This window comes from Haliotis rufescens, unplaced genomic scaffold, assembly GCF_023055435.1.
Source record: "Haliotis rufescens isolate VD_foot unplaced genomic scaffold, xgHalRufe1.0.p SCAF_21, whole genome shotgun sequence".
Classification (NCBI taxonomy): Eukaryota; Metazoa; Mollusca; class Gastropoda; order Lepetellida; family Haliotidae; genus Haliotis; species Haliotis rufescens.
This window is the reverse complement of record NW_025963902.1, coordinates 142666-162327: the sequence shown is the minus strand read 5'-3', so window position 1 is coordinate 162327 and position 19662 is coordinate 142666. Positions and strand designations below refer to the sequence as shown.

The window sequence follows — 19662 nt, the reverse complement described above, 5'->3', positions numbered from 1 at the left end:
GTTACTTCAGACATTGTACCTATGCGTGGAATCGAACCCGAGATGATGACGTCACGAGCTTACACTTGCACCACTCGACCACCCCGCCTTCCCTAAAGCTCACGATGATGGCGTTCCTGCTGATGAAGAAGAAAGTGATGATGGTTTTGTTTGTTTGTTTGTTAATTGTTTAACGCCGCACTCCGCAATATTCCAGCTATATGACGGCGGTCTGTAAATAATTGAGTCTGGACCAGACAATCCAGTGATTGACATCATGGAGATCGATCTACGAATTTGGGATACGATGACATGCATCAACAAAATCAGGGAGCCTGACCACCCGATCCCGTTAAGATGATGATGATGATGATGTTTTATGATGATGTCGAGTTTGCCGGGATAAGACTACCCCCGACAACCTACTGAGAACACATTTCCTGTGCAGTGGGCCCTGGTAGATCATAAGGTCTGTCCAAGCATATACGATGTAGCTAGCCTCGGAGCTGTCAGTCTGTATAAACATGCCGGGGATGAAATAAGCATCGAGTGTGTATTTCACCGTCAATCATACCGCGCTGTGATGAGTTGCACGTGACGCTGGCACGTTCCACGCGGGCAGGTGGGAGCATTTCAAGATGGCTGCCGATTAACGTTAAGAAAGTGACAAGATGTGAACACGTGTAGATTCTTATAAACATAGACAAGCATGCTTTTTTAAAAAAAACGTTAATTCATCCTCAAATCTAACTCATGACTCATTTCGTTTGGTTTATTGCTACATTAGAACTAATATTAGAACATAATAATACAATACATCAAACATTTTCTCTATGTAAACACCCCGTTCAACACAATATATTACGTATGTACACGTTCCATGGTAAAAAATCAAAACATATGGAACCAAAAAGTATATTGTAATGGGTGTATTTAACACATGTTCGTTTTAAACATAATAATGGCATAATGCCCCGTCTAACTAAATTGCATGTTTCGTCGGTTTTTTAACAATCAGTTTACGCAAAAACGTTTCCCTGAGGGTCAAAAACCTGGACACAGATCAAACGAGAGGGTGTTTTCTGAGACAGTATGGCATCAATTTGACTTCAAACAATTTGGTCAGCCAAAGCATGTCTTCATCACAAGTGTTGACAGTATAGGGTTCCAGAATAAACCAATTGAGTAAATTAGCCGCTAGCCCACGAGATCTCTGCCTCTCTGATGATGGAGGGGTGAAAAGAGGACAAGGGAGATAACTAGATCATTATCAGGGAGGCACGGAACAGGTGCCCGGAGTCGGAGGGAGGCCAGAGGGTTGGGCTTGCAGGAAGGGAAAATTAGCTGAGTCAGCTGAAAATTAGTCATGGTATATTGGCTAATTGGTACATTTAATACTTTAATACATGTACAGTGTAACTGTAGGACGAGGTTGGGAATTTGCTTTTCATGTTTGTAAGAAAAGATGACTTTATATATCTAACGAAATGACCCCTAATCATTTATATTTTCAGATACATGTACATGTATGTGGTATTTTGTAATTGCACAGTCAGCGATCGTAGTGACATGAGCTTGTGAGTGATACACACGTACACGAATGAAGATAACAAATCAGTGTTAAGTTAAAAGTGCGTGCTTATCCAGACTGCACACATTCGGGAGTCTCTAGACTAAAGCCCCATTCACATGGACAAAATTTACTCATGTAAGCAGATATACTCATGGAGTATATTTACTCATGTAAGCAAAAGTATATTTACATTGAGTTCACATGAAGTTTATGCAAGGCAGAAGTAAACATCATTTCATAAATAAATTGTGGACTTTTATCACTTGAGGCCATGTCGCTGTCGAAGATAGTCAACCAGAGGCGAAAGAGAGACTTTCCATACTTTCTTAGTATGGGATTAGTCTTAGGATTATGCCAGGAAAGAGAACTGTGGAAGAGAGAACGTTCTCAACAGTGGTGGAACAATGTCGTCAAACGATCATTTGATGATAAACTGTGGATCGATAATTTTCGCATGACACGCGAAACATTAAAAAAAAATTTTTTTTATGAACATGTTATGTTCTTTGCAAGGAACTACAGCCTTATTTTCCTGATTATCAGTATCTTGGATTTAATATGCTTACGTAAGCAAATAGATAATCTATTCACATGACCAGAAATTCTCCAGGAGCATTTATACATATGAGTAAATATACTTTAACTAGACCTCATCAGGTGTAGCAAATATACTTTTACTCATGCCTCTTTACTCCTGGAGTATATGTACTCACGTAAGCAAATGCGTTCACATGCCACCATAAGTAAATTTACTTATGTGTCCATATGAATGGGGCTTAGTATACACTAGAATAGAGTCTCCGGACTCTCTTTTATGTCACTCCTTTCTTAATATGTAAGATTCTAAATCTAGTCGGACTCGACAAAGTTTATATTGCGTGATTTGATTAAATTAAATGCAGTTATTTAAAAGTGACATGCTGTAATGACGCTTCCAAGGACTGTGTTTCGGCTTTTAACATATATGAGGTGAAGAACCGGCAAGGGATGGGAGCGACAGCTTTTGATATTTTATACAAATATAGGAAAAATAGGAATTTCTTACCACCAAAATTACTTTGTTGCATGGTGTTTGTCTTAAAAAGAATAGGCATATAGTTTAAAATAAATTAAAAAAAACATATCTGGTTTTGTAATTGTAGCTGTAAAAAAAATATTCAATCTCGATACAGCCCCTCACACACAGCGAGTGTGTGGTCGGACCCTCGAGGTAGTCTGTTTATTAGAGCATAAGACAAATTAATCATTTGAATAATTCATATTGATGTTTGTTTTATTTTAAGCGGTTTGGAAGTTGGAATATAGAATTCAAGTTATTTGTAACGTTGATATACGTGTCTATCTATTTTGAGGACTTCCTCACAGAGTATTTCCATGTAAAGATCTTCAAAAGTGAATAACATATATTTGCTTTAGGTCTACAGATACTGTAAACTTTGGTTGAATCATTGAGCACGCTGTTTCTACAGTACAACTGTAACCACTGAACCTCGACTGTATCAAGCATGTACATAGACGAGGAATTTAATGAATGCTCAGTAGGGTGCAGCAACCTGCCCTTGAACTAAAGCGCTACCCATGTATGGGGAGATGGCTGCCCCGAACTCACACATCGACAGGTGTGTTCAACATTGGGGACGGGTCCAGGGGGGATACTTACATTTCCCAGAACGAATTTTAATGAATATTCCAGCTATAAAATAACATTTTATCTCGGAAGCCAGGTTTTCAAAGACAAGATGCTACTTCCGAAACGCTGAGATCTAAATCATTATCACGATGAGGCCTGTTCGGTCCACATACCTAAAACGTAAGAGCAAGTTCCAGTGAACAGATCACGAACTTGGCATCAGGGAGTATTAAAACTGTTCTCTTACAAGCTAAGAGTCGGAGCGAAGACGGACCCGGCCAAATATAGACGTGAGAGATCGACTGGAGAAGGCAGCGATCACGCGCATCAGATAGTTGACCGGAAATCGTCTGCTCTGCCATGCTGGAGATTCAAAATGGCGTCGTAAGCGATAAGTCTGCTGCTTCATTTCACGTGGTATCACAGATAAGGATAGTGTTGTAGATAAACAGCGTGTTGGATGAAGCAGGGGGTGATACCATGGTAGTGGGTTGTAGATGATTCAGCGTCAGAGTGATGGTGGTCAACAGCAAGCCTTTTAATATGACAAATGTTATATTTTGGATAACACTTCCCAAGTAAACAACGGATAGCCTTCACTTTTCAGAGCGGTACACATAGTACGTGATCTAGACTACCAGTTGTGGGACTTTCATTTCAGCTTCGGTGGCTGAGGGGGTTAGATCGGCGACTTTGCGCGCTGGCGATTTGGTGCCTCACACTGAGAGTGTGGGTTCGAATCCCGGATGGGACTCAACCCAAATTAATATTAGAATTTGTTATTTACTTAGAAAGTGTTATACCAAATATAACATTTGTTACATTTGACTACTTTCTAAATGGCACTGTGTATTCAAAGCGTTTTAATATGTCTGTCACGGGTGTTTATTGAAAAGAATTTGAAATTACCTCATGATAACTCGATGTCATCTGACTTTATCGTGACATTAGGAGTCAGAGGCCACAACCTGCCCACATTTCACAGTGTTTACAGCCTAATTCTAGACAACATTATGTGAATACAAACATTCACTATATAAAACTGCCTGGCAAAAGAAAGGATGCCCCGTGTCTGATGGTGGCTAAGAAATGGTCAGTCGATGGTGGTAGGTAGTTGACAGGGTAGTCATGTTCAGCCCTGTAACGTTCGTAATGTTTTGGTCGAATCTAATTATCAAGTGTATGCTTTCTTTTGTCCGGTAGCATAACTATGAACACACCTTTGTTCCACCTCAGATGTGTAACTTATAAATAAGTATATTTAGTATAATAATTAATGAAAGGGGGACTATTTAATGTAACACACTGATTAAGGCGAAATGAGACTTCTGGGGTATAGGGTCTACTGTCACCCTTTGAAAATCACACATGAACACAATCAAATAATGGTATAAATGAGCAATAAATGGCATTATGAACATGGGTATTATAAAGGTAGTAATATGCCGATAGAATACATATATAACGAAGATATATATATTATCTGATATTCTGATTATCTGATTGTTGATAAAAAGTTAACAAAAAAGAGCGTCGGGTGGATACGATTTGTGAGGTCATTGACGAAATCTCTTCGCAACAACAACAACAACAACAACAACAACAACCTGGATTATTGCTCATGCACTACTGAAATAGTGATGACAGCGGCATCAAACAACAGTCACTCATTCACTCATGACTGCTTGTACCAGTGATGAAAATGCGCTTTAAAGACGCCGTCGCTAGGCATTGAGTGCACGACAGATATATACTTCACATTTACTAAGACTTTGTTTGTTTCTTTGTTGTTTAACGCCATAGTCAGCAATATTCCAGCTACATGACGGCGGTCTGTAAATAATCGCGTATGGACTAAACAATCCAGTGATTGACATCGTGAGCATCGATCTACGCATTTGAGATACGATGACATGTATCAACCAAGTCAGCGTCCCTGACCACCCGATCCCGTTAAAAGTGATGATGATGATGATGATGATGATGATGATGATGATGTCGAGTTTGCCTATAGAAGACTACCCCCGACAACCTACTGAGAACACATTTCCTGTGCAGTGGGCTCTGGTAGATCATAAGGTCTGTCAGGGCGTATACGATGTAGCTACATGTATGACAAGCATAGTCTAAGCCGGATCTTCACGGGTCCATTTACTGAGAACAACACACACAACTATCAAGGTTTAACCGCGCATATTATCACACTTCTATACAGGTGTCTGTAAACGCTGGAACTGGTTTTCCTTCCTATGAAAATATTATAGATATTCACCATGCACCAAACATAAGCGTTCTGTGCTGCACATCAGCGGTGAGGGGGCCAAAATAAACCCTTCCTAGACCATTTATCATCGAGCCACGCCCAGTTTCAACAGCTTGGCTGCCATCAAAGGTCACGTGAAATACATACTGTATCACGCGGGGTACCTCGGAGATACGGGAGCCGCACCAGCAACCTGGATGTGAGGAGCCATGTTGGAGCCATGTTGGAGCCCCGGAGCTGTGGAGCTCTGTCAGGATACAGGTGTGAACATATGGGTGAGGGCGTTACACTACTGCCTCCTTTCCATTTTAATCGGAGAATAAACAGACTGTTGACTGTGTCAGTACACTACTGAAGGGAAGTTAAAGAACACCCGATTTTTGTATATAACTATAGTTCATATGTCATGCAAGATTAACTTGAATAATATGAAAGAGTTATAAGATTTGTCCATCCTGTATTCTTTGTGAAACCTGCAAAATGTTATTTTACTATCACATATTGTGTGTTTGTTTGTTGTTTAACGCCGCAATATTCCAGGTATATGACGGCGGTATGTTAATAATTGAGTCTGGACCACACAATTCATTGGTTGATATCATGAACATCTGTCTCTGCAATTTGGATACGATGGCATGCATCAACCACGTGCCTATCCCGTTAGTCGCCTCTCACGACAAGCATAGTCGCCTTTTATGATTTTAATATAAAAACAACTCCGAGTAGATAAAACATACGTTTCTAAACTTATTTTGAGTGATGTTAATTCGAGGATCTGTTATGAAAAAATCATATAAAACTATTTTATATCTGTTGAACCCTAGCTGCAGTAGTTAATAATGAAATAAAATTTAAAGAGCGAATTTTATTAAATTTCGAAGTAAAAACCTGATTGTATATACCTTCACGTTATTTGGTCGGGACATGCTCAGAATTGTCATTTGCTGCTTCTAAATGTTCAGCATTTTTGCCTACAAATCTTTTAATGAACTATTCTAACAACCACCACCATCTACGACGTAGTCTTGTCTGCTCTAAATTTAAATGACTCCCCCGGTAAGTCGCATCACCCGAAGCAGTTTCAGGTTGCTGGGTGTGACGACGATCTACTCTGTCTAGCTACGATACGCTCCGAGGCTGTGTTCTGGACCCCCCACACCGCACCTCTAGGGGCATATTTCTGAAATATACATGCTTTCTTCTTGAACTTTTTTTCTACAAGAGACGTCTCCGCATATAACCTTGTAACCTGCATTTTGAATGTGATTTAAATGATTAATTATTCTTATACCCTCCACCACAGCATGTGGCGTACGGCCAAACCTTTATGAGGCTGAGTTAATTTAATTTAAAGTTAATTTCTTTAATGTGTCTCCCGACCCTGGGAAAAGGGGGGATACTGTTACAAGCGTTTGGATATTAACATCCATGACTTCTCCCCGGGGAAACATTTCTCCCCAGTACCCTGTACCCGGGGTAACACTTCTCCCCAGTACCCTGTCCCCGGGGTAGCATATCTCCCCAGTACCCTGTACCCGGGGTAACACTTCTCCCCAATACCCTGTCCCCGGGGTAACACTTCTCCCCAGTACCCTGTCCCCGGGGTAACACTTCTCCCCAGTACCCTGTCCCCGGGGTAACATATCTCCCCAGTAGCCTGTTCCCGGGGTAACACTTCTCCTCAGAACCTTGTCCCCGGGGTAACACTTCTCCATACAACCCTGTCCCCGGGGAAACATTTCTCCCCAGTACCCTGTCCCCGGGGTAACACTTCTCCCCAGTACCCTGTCCCCGGGGAACCACTCCCTATACAACCCTGTCCCTGGGGTAACACTCCCCAGTACCCTTTACCCGGGGTAACACTTCTCCCAAGTACCCTGTCCCCGGGGTAACATCTCTCCCCAGTACCCTGTCCCTGAGATAAGAGTTTCCCCTGCCAGCTTGGCGACGGAGTAATCGATGTTCCAACGTTGACCAGCTGGCAGTCTTCCTTCTACGTGCGCTTCAATCACTTCGTGATTACATTTCTTTCACCCCAAACCGGGATTACTTTGTACCAACTTACGCCAGTAAACTGAATACAGTTATACAGGCTATTTCGGTTTGACATTACACGTAGAAGCAACATTTGTTTACATCGTTTTCTGCTGAGATTTGCTTATGTTTCAACCCTGTTTGAAATTGTGTTCATGCTTGAATCATAACGTTAAATATCTTGAAATTATATTTGCCTCTTCCGATAAAACCAGTATTCTGTATTTAGTTATGTTAACATATCAAAACAGCCAAATTTAGGATAACATTATACATATGACGAATTTAATTTCAACAATCAAATCTGAACATACAAAATATAATTTAACAGAAAGAACATGAGAAGCCGGCATGAAACCAGAAGCAAGGTTAGATACATTTTACGTGCGCTTCAGTGACATTTCCACCGTCGGCCACATCACAGCGCACCCTGACAAAAACAACATGGGGTGATATCGCCATGGTAATTTGATAGGACAGCGTCGACTATGACCATTTATTCACAATGAGGGTCACGTTATAAATCTTCGTTTTATCCACTCCAATAAAGAAACAGTAAAACATGATACTAAGGTGTATCCGTGGAGAATCTAAATATAGTATATTATTATTTTATTGTATATGTAAAGTTTTGTATGTATGTTAATGGAAAACATTTAGTGTCCTTACAAAAGTGCAGTTCGTCATAATCGTGGTACAACATTGGAGACACTTAGTAGCCCAGTAGGTAGAGCGATCGCTCATCTGGGTAAGATATCTCTGTTCGGTTCAGTTCCGTGTACACGCGGACCCGTCTACAGAGTCTGGATCACGTGACATTGTTTCTATCCCGAAATTCAGCTTCTACAATACCCTTGATTGTGCTGGACGCGAAACCTGGTTAATCCGGACGATAACGTTATCAGTGAAATCGTCCGGATAAACATTTTCCGGATTAACGAATCATAGATTAATTGGAGTGAGGTCCCTTTAAATAAATACATTGTATTGTGTTCCCAAAATGGTCGCTGGGAAAGACGGATTTCCAGTTTAACGGGGTCCTGGCTGCCTCTTATGCCATGTGACGATCGTGTTGAAATTTCACATTGATAAAAATCCCTATTTTAATTCATGTTCATTTGATAATCTTCCAGAGCGTGTTCAATACCCTGTACGGTGGATAGTGTCCACTACCCTGTATGATGGATAGTGTCCACTACCCTGTACGATGGATAGTGTCCACTACTCTGCACGATGGCTTGTGTCCACTACCCTGCACGATGGCTTGTGTCCACTACCCTGCACGATGGCTTGTGTCCACTACCCTGCACGATGGCTTGTGTCCACTACCCTGCACGATGGCTTGTGTCCACTACCCTGCACGATGGCTTGTGTCCACTACCCTGCACGGTGGATAGTGTCCACTACACTGCACGGTGGATAGTGTAAGTAGACTTTGATATAGGCTAGTGGACACGATTGTCTTGTGAAGATGACATTAGGTATCTCCAATATGTCATGAAGACCCACATCATTAGCATCATTGACAGGTTACAAGTTTAATTTCACAGGATGGTTGGTTGGTTTGTTGTTTAACGGAGCCAGCAATATTCGAACCATATGACGGCGGTCTGTAAATAATCGAGTCTGGACCAGACAATCCAATGATTAATATCATGAGCATCGATCCACGCAATTGGGATCGATGACATATATCAACAAAGTCAGCGAGCCCGATCCCGTAAGTCGCCTCTTACGACAAGCAGGGGTTGCTGAAGACCTATTCTCCCCCAGGTCTTCACGGGTCATCCCAGGATGGGCATATATTAATAGCTTCAAGAGAATAACAGTTCTTCCGTTGAGTATCACCATTAAACATGATCAGTAGATCGTAGATAGCCGTGTCAGTAGAACAGTTGGATTCCTACATCCCTTGGGCTTCTACATTTCTGACCGACTGACGTCAGCAACACGACCGACTTCAAAGAGCGATGTGCTGAAAGAAGGGGGCACAACTCTATCAGACTTATCGCTAAACACCGCTGAAGTTTTTCGACTGCGCGCTCGGAAATAGTAAACTGGGTGCTTGTCTTCGTGCCGACAAGGCATTCCAAACAGTGAACCAGCTAACGGTTGTAATTTCCAGGATCCATCAAAGCGCTGGAAATAACACACCGATTCCCTATGTTGGGAACAAGTTTTGTTGTAATTGCATTCCTGGAGATCATGCGAGATAGTCGGGAAGAGAAACAGGAGATATTTACACTCAGACTTTAAACATTATATAAACCTCAACGTGCATTTTATTGGCAGCGTTAAAGAAATGTAAATACAGATAGCAAAGCTGTTGTTGTGAGTGCGTTTTTTTCAAAGAGGAATAGCATACACACACTTCCCATTGCACTCAATGCAAACTCTAGTCAAGTATATCTCATTAACTTGAAATACGCTCTCATAAATCTTTTCACATCTCTCTTTGTCCTGTTTATAAGTGAGAGGGTTTAGGGTTAATACCGCTTTGGACAGTATTCGTTTCTGTTACTACAGGGCGTGTCAGCTACTATGTAAGGAAATTAGGGGGCAACCACTCAATTTTCATGGGGATGGGGTGGGGGAGAGATGTGTATGTGTGTGGTGGTGGTGGTGGGGGGAGTTTGAGATTAGCGTATTATATTTTTTAGGAGTTGAATTATTTAAATTAAATATATAATAAACTATAAGCTTTTGACACTTGTCTGCAAGAAAAGGGAGCATTGTAATATGTATGCATATGTCATTTGTTTTCAGTAAAACATGGGCTTCGTTATCTTTTCGAAAAAAGAATTCCCGGATCACTCCCACTCCTCTGAAACTCAAATGGATGTTTCCTCCTCTAACGCAAGTCGAAGACGTTGACTAATTGTTCGAAACCGAAGAGAATGCTTTGGTGCTGTCGAACCAGTGATCATAATCAGAATCTGGGATTCGAACCCACGACTAGCGGATCCTGGCACTGCTGAAGGACACAAGTCTGTATATGGAAGTCCATATTATCTTGTGACGCAACATATCAACACAACACTACTGTGATGCATGTCAATAGTAGACTGTTTATGTTTACCGTTGTAAACTTGTGATAATAGTGTGCATCTGTCGAACTGATTACACTAGAGACGGGATCGAGTTTTATGCTGTGTGGTAGATTAACAAAACATGCATCGGATGCTCGCGAACAACCACTTAAGACGACATATTTGAACATATGATAATTATTGACCAATGAGAAACACAAGTTGCCAAGCAACCGAATACGAAACTTTCATTACATAACCAGCTCTGTAGCAATTGCAAATGGCGTCACTTCCGCCAGATGTAGTCTCGCATTTCTTAGAGATGAGTGTTCACGAGAACTTGGGCAGTTTCCAAGTAGCAGACAGACAGATGAGCGTTATGCCAGCACTAGCTTCTCAGGGCACGGTGGGGAGTTTATGACAGTGGGGAGTATTATATGGCCGATTCCTCGTCTGTGATCGACACTTATGCACGTACTGCTGGGCAAATCATTACTTTGAAGGGCACCCTTATCAGTTCATTTACCCCCGTGGTATAACTGTTAATACAACGTCATTGATACATCAGATACACCCGTCAGAGGATATACATGGGCACCTTCATTGCTGTGTAAATATAGAACTGGGATGTAAGAATCAGGTACAGCCATTTCGCATGTCATCGACTGAAAATGAGTGCAGAAATGTGCATGGTTTTACGCCGTTTTTCAGCAATGATATCACAAGGGACACCAAGAACTGGCTTCAAACGTTGTTTCCATGCCAAGAAGCGAACTCAATCCTTAGCTTGGCGAGCGAACCCTTCAACCACAAGACTACTCTACCGCCCCTCCGAACAACAGGTGGTTTCTTCCATTGGCGTCATATTATTTATAATTTGGTTTAAGGATCCGCCGACCCTAAATACACGGATATGGAAAGAAAGTTTCAGTTTGAAATCTTTTCTGTTATCCCCAATTACCTTTCACTAACGAAACCAAATTCGCAAATTGTTTCTCCGTCCACCCAGACAAGTGATGTCATGTTTGCTAAATGACCCGTATATGTTCGCTCAAAGCATGACATACAGCCACACAGAGTCTGGCTTTGTTCCAACGTAAATACCACGGACCTTAATAACGGTTATTTAGGTCCGTGTTAACACTAAATCACTAGAACACTATATTACGATACATATTTGGTTACAAAAGCAAATAATGATTAAAAGCCCAAATTGTATCTTTATTTCAATTTCGACCATCGACCAAAGGTTAACACTAAATCACTAGAACACTATATTACGATACATATTTTGTTACAAAAGAAAATAATGATTAAAAGGCCAAATTGTATCTTTATTTCAATTTCGACCATCGACCAAAGGTTTTGAAAAAAACCCGGATAAAAACGAAGGGCATTAGATTGTTAATCCGGATCAATTGTAAAAGCCAGATGAAAAGGTTAAAAAATATAACAAACCAGTTTTTAAGACGGCTGCTTCACGTACACGATAATAATAGTAACATGATATACTTGTTTGTCTATATAAGAAAGGGTGTCTTTTTTATGACGCACTCATTTCCACTACTGTTCCGCATACAACAGTTTTTATTTACTTTGAACTAGACATAAACATATAGTTGAGATTACTGTGACTTGAACCCCGATGTAGTAATAACTAAAGTATTATTAACAATATTCTTGAAAGAAGCCAAATATACATTACGGTGCCATAGCAACATGTTTTTAAACCACTGGCATCCAGCTTGGTATCAGACATATACATTATTGTAAAAACACAGGCTCGTGTTTATCAGTCTCCACACAACAAACACGAATGAAAAGTATGTCATCGTTCAGTGAGTTGACACTAATTGTCCCGTTATCTTCAACACAAGTATTCCGTGTGGAAGTCGGAATTCAGTTCTACCATAATTGATAAGATGTGTTTAAAAATATTAAGAAAACTTACCGTCGTCTGGAGAAACGATCTTACGTCGTCCACCACTCGACTAGATTCAGGAACAAGTCTCTAACCATGGCGTGCCAAATGCTCGTCAAGTGTGCAATGACAGGGTTTGAACTCTGGCCAAGGGAGTACCTATGTATGTCAAGTTGGTTTTGCTAGATGACTGTACGCGGTGTTGCGGTGTATTCTACTAATACACTTCGCAATACTGTGGCACATTCCATAACTAATAATCATTCGGCTCACACCAGTGTCATTGGTCATCTCGGCCAACTGGGAGGCATCCATATTAGAACTAGATTCACCAGATTCATTCGTTCACTTGGCTATCTCAATTTGTCAGAATTGGTCTTCAGCAACCCATGCTTGTCGTAAGAGTCAACTAACGGCCAGGCTCGCTGATTTGATCGATGCACGTCATAGTATCACAATTGCGTAGATCGATGCTTATGGTGTCAATCACTGGATTTGCAAGCTGTCTTCATATAACTGTTGTATTGCTAACTGCGGTGTTAGACAACCAACAAACGAAAATAATTTGACGGCAGTCTTCACTATCTCATAAATGTTGCCCGACATTACATACTAATATCTATTAACCATAAAAAAATCTCTTCTCCAAATCAATCGTCATTTTATACAAATTGGATGAGAAGGGATCGGTCGGTTTGCGGTGCAATATCACTACTCTATTGCTACACGAGGTTTAATGTAAATAAAAGAGACAACACTATTTCCATAATCATAAGGAATGTCTACTGAAACCAGAGGCCATTGTACAATTCCGACTATAAGCATGTGTTTAGGAATCATCAAATAGTGATGCTGCCTTGTGTAGATAACGGAACAGGCCGAGTGGATCCGAATAAACGAAGAATATTTAATAGCCGAGTCGGTCTTTGTGATTCGTGCAGTTTCTTATCGTACGAGCTCTTCCAGCGCCTTCCCCTTGTATTTGACAGAAATACAAATATGGATACATCAAGGCCTTGCTATTGTTAATGTCCTACATTATTTGTACATTGCATAATCACAAAACACAACATGGATTAAGAATGTGCGAAAAACATTCCTGCATTCCTGTAGAATAGTGATGTTCATTATCACACGGCTCTCTGTTGACAGTGACGTCATATTGACGGAATATCGGAATTAGTCACGTGAGTCACTAACCACTACATCCTGTACTAACCAGGAAGTATTTGTTTGTTTGTTTGTTCTTTTGTTGTTTAACGCCGCACTCAGCCATATTCCAGCTATATGACGGCTTTGGAAGTACTTCATTTCAAATACGTCAACATATGTATATGAACGTTATGAAGCCATAACTCAAGAAATATAATAATTGACTTGCCTTTGCTTGTGTTTGTGAGGGTGGATAGGGCAGGATACGCACACTTTTTCGCGATCACCTGGTGTCATCACTATTTGATAGTGATTCATAAACACGTGATCATGATATAGTGGGAATCGTACATTCGACTGTTTTTAGCAGAGAGTGCTTATGAATAGGGAAAGCATTTTGTCGCTTTTAATTGTCATTAAGAAATATACATTTACTTAGTGTTCAATAAAAAAACAGTGCTTTAGATAATAATCAGATAATTCTCTCATTATAGATTATTGAATAACGAAACAGTAACTATTTTGTAAAAAAACTACTTTTTGTTTTACTTTAAAACTATGTTAATATTCCAGTCATTTTCTTTAACGCGGTACCTTCGAAATAAAACAATGAAACACAAAGCTGAAATGTCAAGTTATGAAAGTGGAAAGGAAAATATTATCTCGTTCATGATAACGCGCGTTCTACAGGAAAGAGATTAGTTTGGTTCGGAGGTTTATGGCAAACGACAGATAATCAAGAACAAAAAATAGCAAATGACTTCCACCTGTGAGTCTATATCTTGGAGTTAACCTTCCACCACACAGGTGAGTGCATGTGTACATGCCCGCCCCCACGTGGCCGCCATCACCGACCTGTACCTGTACTTCCTGTAAACACAGTTACACCTCTGGACCCGACATCAGCATCATGACGATATCTTACCAGTAAACTGTGTATACATGTTCCTGTGGAACCCCAGGAAATGATCGGTCACCGAAGACCAAAGTGATATCCTATACTACTGGCAGCTGACATGGACATTGCGTGGAACCGATGACATACTTTATGGTCATATTGTGTCATACGAGTGAGTGAGTATGGTTTTACGCCGCTTTTAGCAATATTCCTGCAATATCACGGCTGGGGGACACCAGAAATGGGCTTCACACATTGTACCCATGTGGGGAATCGAACCCGGGCCTTGAGCGTGACGAGCGAATGCTTTAACCACAAGGCTACCCACCGCCCCTAACAGTGAAAGCGAGTGACAGATTCCCCATAAGTTCTATTGGTGCTGTATGTCTCTGTGTGTTTTATAACTGTGATTCCACTGGGTGTAAAACTCATGCATTGGCTGAATCTGCATTAAGAATTGTGGGTGCCTTTAGAAAGGTTCTGAGATCTACGGAATTGAGATCTGGGTCACGCGAGAAGATCTAAAGTAATTCTTATCATTCGACTATGCTACATTGACCCGTTTAAGTGATAACAGACGTTCTTGTTCCAAACACGCTATCACTGTTTAGAGGTACAGTGTATCTAGACTCGTAGTTTGCATACATTTATAGGTAGAATTGTGTCGCAGTATTGGCATTCCCAAAGTGTCTTGAGATCATCATCATCATCATCTATACCAACACTATCATCAACATCATCACCATCATTATCATCATCACCATCATTATCATCAACACTATCATCATCATCATCATCATCATCATCATCAACACTATCATCATCATCATCATCATCATCAACAACACTATCATCATCATCACCATTATAGTGAGACACCAGGTTTTCGCGAAACGGGACACCTGGTGTAGATGCAACCTCGATATTATCACACCATCTGCTACAATGTGACCTACACAACCGATACGTATACAAACACACAAAGGTCAGTGTAAACACTCCAACCACACGCACGAAAACCCCAGGATGCAAGAAAAGAAAACAGTTATCAGCATGAGAAATCATCCCAGAAACTCGCAAGACCTACACAGTAGCGCCGGAAGAGCAAACGTATGGAAAGAACCCAAAAGGACACCCAGTGGATACATCACCATAAAGTGCGTTTAGTTGAGGTGCTCACAGAGTGAGATGCACCTCTTGACAATAAGGGCGACAGAAGTATGGAACACCGCCAGGGCCAAGCTCCGGGAACTCCTACCTATCTGGTAATCAGCTCTGATGTGCCAAATGGATGGCCACCTGTTAACAAAAGATTTGCCCTACTTATGTATTGTGGGTTAAAGGGGAAAGGGTAAGCAGAGGTCATCTTGATGCATCGCCAACAGGAGTACCTTGTGTCTCACGGTGTGCGTGTCATCCATGGAATGCTTCGAGAAACATCCAATGATATGATGCATTGAAACAACAGCCGGGGAATGTTATTTGCACCTTTGTTTGTGACAAGTTTTTGTGTTTTTTTCTCTACAGTAAACTACGTTATAACAAACTCAAAGGGGCCACTCGTTTTAGTTTTAGTTTACAACACTGTACTATACAGCAACAGGAGTTCGTATAAACTGGAAATAACTTATAATACATGAACTGAAAGTGTGTCAAAATAATGCTTTGATTACATATTGACTACTACATATTGATTCTAACAAACTGACTACTACATATTGATTACTCGTATTACATATTGATTACTACATATTGATTCTAACATATTGATTACTACAATGATAACAACATATTGATTACTGCATATTAATTCTAACATATTGATTACTACATTGATTATAACATATTGATTACTGCATATTGATTCTAACATATTGATTACTTCATTGATTATAACATATTGATTACTGCATATTAATTCTAACATATTGATTACTACATTGATTATAACATATTGATTACTACATTGATTATAACATATTGATTACTGCATATTGACCACACATTGATTATTACATATTGATTACTACATATTGATTCTAACATATTGATTATTACATATTGATTACTACATATTGATAACAACATATTGATTATTACATATTGATTACTACATATTGATTACAACATATTGATTACTACATATTGAATACTATATATTGATTATGGAAAATAGATGGATCGTGGTAATGGGTTTGAAGCTTTATTAAACATCTGGAAAGTGAAGACCAAGGCTAGACTACGTAAAGAAATCAAGGATCAGACAAGGAGCCTTATTTCACCTACTTCTTTTGTACATTTTGATTATAAAGCAAGCGGTAACGTCAGTGTCTCAACGCCACTACCCAATAGCACTGAGTACGCCCCATAGACATACAGCGACGTTCGGGTTTTCATGTTAATAGAGACAATGATTTTGACATGAACAAGAAAAGGTTTTTTTTAATATGTATCACGATAAAGTACAAGGCCCTTAATGAAAACGACTCGTTGATAAAAATAGTGTATCTAAAATATTAATTTTGATTTGGAAAAAACTCCAACAACGTATGCACGACCACAACCGATTATGCAACTACATATATGAAAGTAGTTGACATGAAGTAGTTGTAGTAGAAGTGAAGCAGTTGACATGTAACATTAACGATGAAAGAACTTTCCATATACCGTGCGCGTGTACCTTCATTCTACATATACATGACCAGATACAGCTGTAGCAGTATACATGTACATCAAAGGAATCATAATCAGCATCTTAGTCGATTAACCATATTTGGTCTTTGTTTTAATTGTACCGTGTGTCCTCAAGACAATGAAATAACCACAGATATTAAACAAAACGTCAAATACTCACTCTTGCCAATGCGGGAACATTACTTCTCGCCCGGGATTCCAATTGGAAACAAACACTGCCTGTCACACAGCTACCTACATATATACAATCCTTTGGCCCGACTTCAAATGTAAGTTACACGGACACTGCCTCTGAGTGTCCTACAAGTTGGTCAATGACCACAGGGAGTGACCGCTCCGTACGGTAAGGTTGTTTGGCACTGTTGGCTCGGAATACTGGGCCAGGATGGTTTTTCTTAGTGGAAGACCGACTGTGACGTTAGCAAATGCCAACAGGTGTAGCTATCGATAACTGTTATAACAAACCGGAGGTCGGGGATAACGTTGGGAGCAGCATCGTCTGACTTTGGGGGACCCCGCTCCCAGACAAAGACAATATGGTTCAGGGAAATACAGCTGAATATGAGGTTTGAAAAGGTTCTTGAAGAAGTTGCACCTTTGTATGAAGGGGATTGGTCCTCGAAGAAGATGTCGGTAGTATTTAGTGCAGGCAGCACCTTATGATCACACTCCCATAGCGTCTCTCAGGTAAGGTGTGGGAACGACATCCCTTGTGTCTTTATATTTTGTATGTGCCATACTATACCACGTGATGAAATATATATCCTATTTTCCCTGAACATTTTTACTTCATTTCAGGGTACATTGTGGAACAACCTACAGATGCCAATGATCTCACTTGGATAAATGTCAACGATACTGACATCTAAATTTAAACAAGTATTAAACATTATCCTAAACTCTCAATAGAAAGCACATTTGTATTTCATTGTCAATCAGAAATTGGTACTGTAAATAGCATTAAATCAACGAGCTTGTACCTCTCAAACCTGGCTTTCGCTGGTAGCTTAGCAACCAGAGTATATATGGTCTGACCTGGTATGTTAATTAGTGGCCATCTCCCATCGCCCTTATTGACGGAGCTGTTTCTACGATGTAGATCAGGCGTTCGCATGTCACTACAACCCATTAGAACAATTCTTGGCGTGTGTATGAATTCTGGGCAAATTGGACGGCTCAAATTAGGTAAGGATTAAGAGCGACGTTTCGGTGTAGGTTCTAACACCGTTATCAAGCAAGTGATATAAAGAGTGTGGTTGACAAGTTTATCACTTAACCTCTTAATTGAAATAAAGAAGTTGTTCATCCATAAATTCTTATCCTTACTTAGTACTCCAACTCTAAATGCCTATCAAAGAAGGCTCAAATTAGATGGTATTGGGAATTTTTTTCAAACTAAATCAATGCTTTTCTTGGCTAATGATCGTTAAGTTTTGTTGTTATTGTAAAATTCTTAATATTGATCGAAAGGATACCGATGACCACTTACGACTGAATACATTCTACATGTATTTGTTATTATATAATCACAACAGGCTTAGGAAAATACAATAATGAATAATATCACGGCATTACAAACATGTGTCGCTAACTGTTTTCAAACGAGAATGTGTAATATCTGATTTTAATGTCACTTTTAATACTGAAAGATCAAATATGAAGAAAAATATAATCAATATTTCATTCGAGTGAAATAACACTTTATGGTTGAACTACTTTCAGCCTGCTAGTGTCAACTATTCACTGGAAATGCTGAAATTGTTAAGACAATTGTAAATTGTTGTTCTCAGGAAATGACATATATTCATATATTCCATTTCTGTACGCAAATATGTTCATTCAATTTAAAACAATATGAGATATTTGAACATTAATTTTTATGAGCATGGAAAAGTTTTTTGTCTTTTATTAATTTTTAAAATATGAGATACTTTATTCAATATGGTTATCGCTTAATATTTACATAACTTTATGACGTCACGAGTGAGAAATATAGAAGGGGACACGTCGCCTTGATCCGGTTATAATTTAGGTACATTTACCGCTTCCTCTCGAGTATCGTTCTACCTTTGGTCGAATATACAGAGGTCATGTTAGTCTGGGTCAAATGTTGTGCCATGGTGTGCCATGTTCTGCCCACAGAGAGGCAGACTGAAAAAGTAGTTCCGGTAAAGAGTGTTATCTCACTGAGTGGATTAACGAGCTGGTGTTTTCAAATAAACATAGCATTTCACATGAAACACATGAATAAAGATACTTACACGATTGCATCTGTCGTACTGATGTAACGGAACGAATGTCAGAATTAATGTGAAATACATGTTTCTCTTAAACAGGTTTTCTAAAATCAGTTATATTTAATTAAATTAAGAGTAGTGAAGGAATAGTGTATTCTATCGACAAAGCCACGTCTCAAGCTAACAGGGCCATTCAACCTTGACAGACTGTTCCAGTCTTATTATATGTATTGTGACGTCATTGAACACGAT

The 19662-nt window shown here is 39.8% G+C and overlaps 1 protein-coding gene across 3 annotated transcripts in view; it reads right to left on the bottom strand.

The window, feature by feature from the left end:
- Positions 1-19662, bottom strand: part of LOC124141682 (E3 ubiquitin-protein ligase TRIM56-like) — a 67771-nt gene that overhangs the window by 25858 nt on the left and 22251 nt on the right. The window contains exon 1 of one of the 3 annotated variants that reach the window (XM_046509728.2): positions 17334-17763. The exons of the other annotated variants lie outside the window; for them this stretch is intronic. Coding sequence (XP_046365684.1) covers positions 17334-17353 — 20 coding nt within the window. The 5' untranslated portion in view covers positions 17354-17763. Of the gene's footprint in view, positions 1-17333; positions 17764-19662 lie in introns of those variants that run through there. 3 annotated transcript variants of the gene reach the window in all.